Source organism: Papaver somniferum, unplaced genomic scaffold (assembly GCF_003573695.1).
Source record: "Papaver somniferum cultivar HN1 unplaced genomic scaffold, ASM357369v1 unplaced-scaffold_158, whole genome shotgun sequence".
Classification (NCBI taxonomy): Eukaryota; Viridiplantae; Streptophyta; class Magnoliopsida; order Ranunculales; family Papaveraceae; genus Papaver; species Papaver somniferum.
Window position 1 is genome coordinate 2,513,022 of NW_020625264.1, and position 2,888 is coordinate 2,515,909.

The window sequence follows — 2,888 nt, forward strand, 5'->3', positions numbered from 1 at the left end:
AGAGAGTGTTTAGCTAGCTAGGTTGCTCAGATTACATAATGAAGTTGGTGTTAGATCAGTGGAATTGTTTGTTTCGGCAATCTAAGTCAGCGTCGATACTACCTATCGGAGATCCGGATGATATACAAAAGTGAAAGCTAGCTACTGTTCGAGGTGAAATTCCAATTCAAGAGAGATTCCACTTCTTCTTCTTTTACTACTGCTTGTAACTGTTTATTTGCGAGTTAAAGAAAAAAGAATAGTGATTGTAAAATGAGACTAAGACCAGATCTTACTACTAAGTACTAACACCAATATTTTATAGTTACGATACAAGAACAGGTACATCACAAATACTATTACTTCATCGGAAAGCATATAAAATGCCTAGTTACGATGTACCAGCATTTTCCCGATACAAATACATGAATGGAAAACACGAATTGGTCAAACAAACAAATTATAAATTACGATGCTGCTTATTGTTACTGAAAAGCATAATAAAGATGACCCGATAACACATAGATCACATTGGCTGCAGCTAGCTTATGATAACGTGATAGTAGTATGTAGCTAATTTACTAATACACTTTTACGATGTTACAGTTGATGGAAGAGCTGGTGGTGGTTGAGGTATCTCACTACAACAAGTGCGATATCTTGCAATACAACCCCTAATATCTGTTTTCTGTCTTGCAAGTTTTGAGGGTACTTTTGAAACCATGAGATTTTGGCAATTAACCTGTATAGGCACAGAAAGAGAAGATTGAAAAGAGAAGCAGGTAAACTTTAGAACTCTTTGAAACCATGTTCATGAATATTTGGCATGCTTGTGCTATGCAACTAAAAAATAAATAAAGAAGAAAACAAAAGAAAGAAAAGTGATTTCTTTTCTTTTGATAAGCATACGAAATCGGTGCATTAACAATTATCTCAGAGTTACCCGTTGTTACCTTGAGATGGTAGAGGAGGTGGTGGTGGTGGTCGCAGGGCATCTCCACAACAACAAACACAATCATCTCGACCATCTTTTAGTGGGTATCTATTTGTAGTGTAGCTTCTGCCTCGAACTGCACACCAACTCTGGCAGTGCTTGAAGTCAGTACTAGCACCATCACCACAGATCATATTCGGCCAAACGCGTTCTATGTTATTCGCAGGACAGTACCTATTGTTTAGAGCACATACACACTCTGCATATACAAAATGAAATTACCAAAGTAACTAAGACATATATTAAAAATGAGCTTGCTAACGATCCATCCATATGAAACGTTAAGAATCCACTTGAAGAGAGAAAGAAACCAAACTTGGGAACTCTGCTTCCAAACCAACTTCATAATAAATGATTATGATCTATGTTGTAAAAGGAGATCGCCTTTAGCGCGGACTTATGATATAGACTTTTTCTCATGATATAGACTTTAGAAAAAGTGTAAATGTTATAAAAATCCTCAATTCTTGTTGACTTTGAAAAAAGTATTCCCGAAAAACAACTTGTATAAAATTGGGTCCATTTTTGAAAGTAATTTATACTTATTGTATTGTACTCGTTGTTTTTCAGAAGATAAAAATATTTTTAAAAATTGAATAAACATATATTTTAAAAGGTGGATTTTAAGGGATAGTTAAATAATGTTCTCCTTTAGAAACTATATAGTGGTGGATTTATTTTTATGATTCTATTTTACAATGGGCATGCTAGAGCTGTGCAAATAAATAAATAAAGAAGAAAACCAAAGAAAAAAAGTGATTCATGTTCCTTTAATGAGCATGCACAATCGGTGCATTCCTAATTATTTCTGGGTTACCCGTTGTTACCTTGGCATGGTGGTGTTGGTAGTGGTGGAGGAGGAGGTGATGAAGGAAGACATGGTGGTGGTGGTGGTGGTGTGGCATCTTGACAACAACAAACACAATCCTCATCACCTCCTTGAAGTCTTGTAGCGTAGTTTCTGAGACGTTTTTTACACCATTCCGCGCAATTGTCGTACTCATCAAAATTAGCACAGGGTGAAAGGAGGAACCGACGTTTCCTAATGACTTCGATGTTATCGGCAGGACAATATTTATTGGCTGCCATCCAAAATAAAATTATGAAAGTATAAGATTGATCCTATTACAATGAAAAATTAATTCGGATCAGTTAGCTCTAGCTAGCTATAGACTGAGTATTTACCTCGTGGTGGTGGGAGAACTGATGGTGGTGGATCTTGTCCAGCTATGGCATCTCGACAACAACAAATACAATCACTTTTATAGAAAGTGATGAACCCACTATTCCAGGATCCTTTTTTTCTTTTTATATAGTTTTCGGCGAACCATTTGCCACGATCTAGACACCATTGCTTGCAGTTTTTGTAATCGTAACCACAATTTTGGAAATCCACATGCTCGACGTTTTCGAGATTATCCGCGGGGCAGTATTTATTATCTGCCGATACCCTCTCTGCATAAACAAAACACAATTACAGGAAAATAAGACTGGTCCATTGTAATATGATTAACTCATCCTAGTTAATCAGAGACATTGAGTGAGCTAGTACTTACCTGTGTACGCATACGAAGCCAGTATCGCAAAGATCAAAAGCAGCCAAACTTGGGAACTCTTACAAACCATCTTTATGAGTATATATGATTAGTGGTGGATTTGTGTGATCAAATACTTGTCTATTTATAGGAAAAATAAACTAACTTAGGTAACGCTTAGAGTTTAGATAAGACTTTGATCTATAACATACTGATTAGCATTCGAAAAAGTCGTACATAATATTTTAAGTGATTGTAGATCCGGATTCCATTATTGATCGCTCTTGCAATTAATGGCAACAAGTAGTATGCACGTGCTTTGCATGTGGGCAATGCAATTTTTCTTACTTTACAAATGATTTGGTGGTGCTTTGACACCA

At 36.2% G+C, this 2,888-nt stretch overlaps 1 protein-coding gene across 1 annotated transcript; it reads right to left on the reverse strand.

Moving 5' to 3' along the window:
* Positions 1-322: 322 nt before the first annotated feature.
* Positions 323-2,643, reverse strand: LOC113337008. The gene is made up of 5 exons (XM_026582710.1): positions 2,530-2,643; positions 2,159-2,428; positions 1,801-2,055; positions 933-1,172; positions 323-721 (listed from the first exon to the last, which is right to left on the reverse strand). The coding sequence occupies exons 1-5, from the start codon at positions 2,597-2,599 to the stop codon at positions 717-719; spliced, it is 840 nt and encodes a 279-aa protein (XP_026438495.1). The 5' UTR covers positions 2,600-2,643; the 3' UTR covers positions 323-716.
* Between the last annotated feature and the right edge of the window lie 245 nt (positions 2,644-2,888).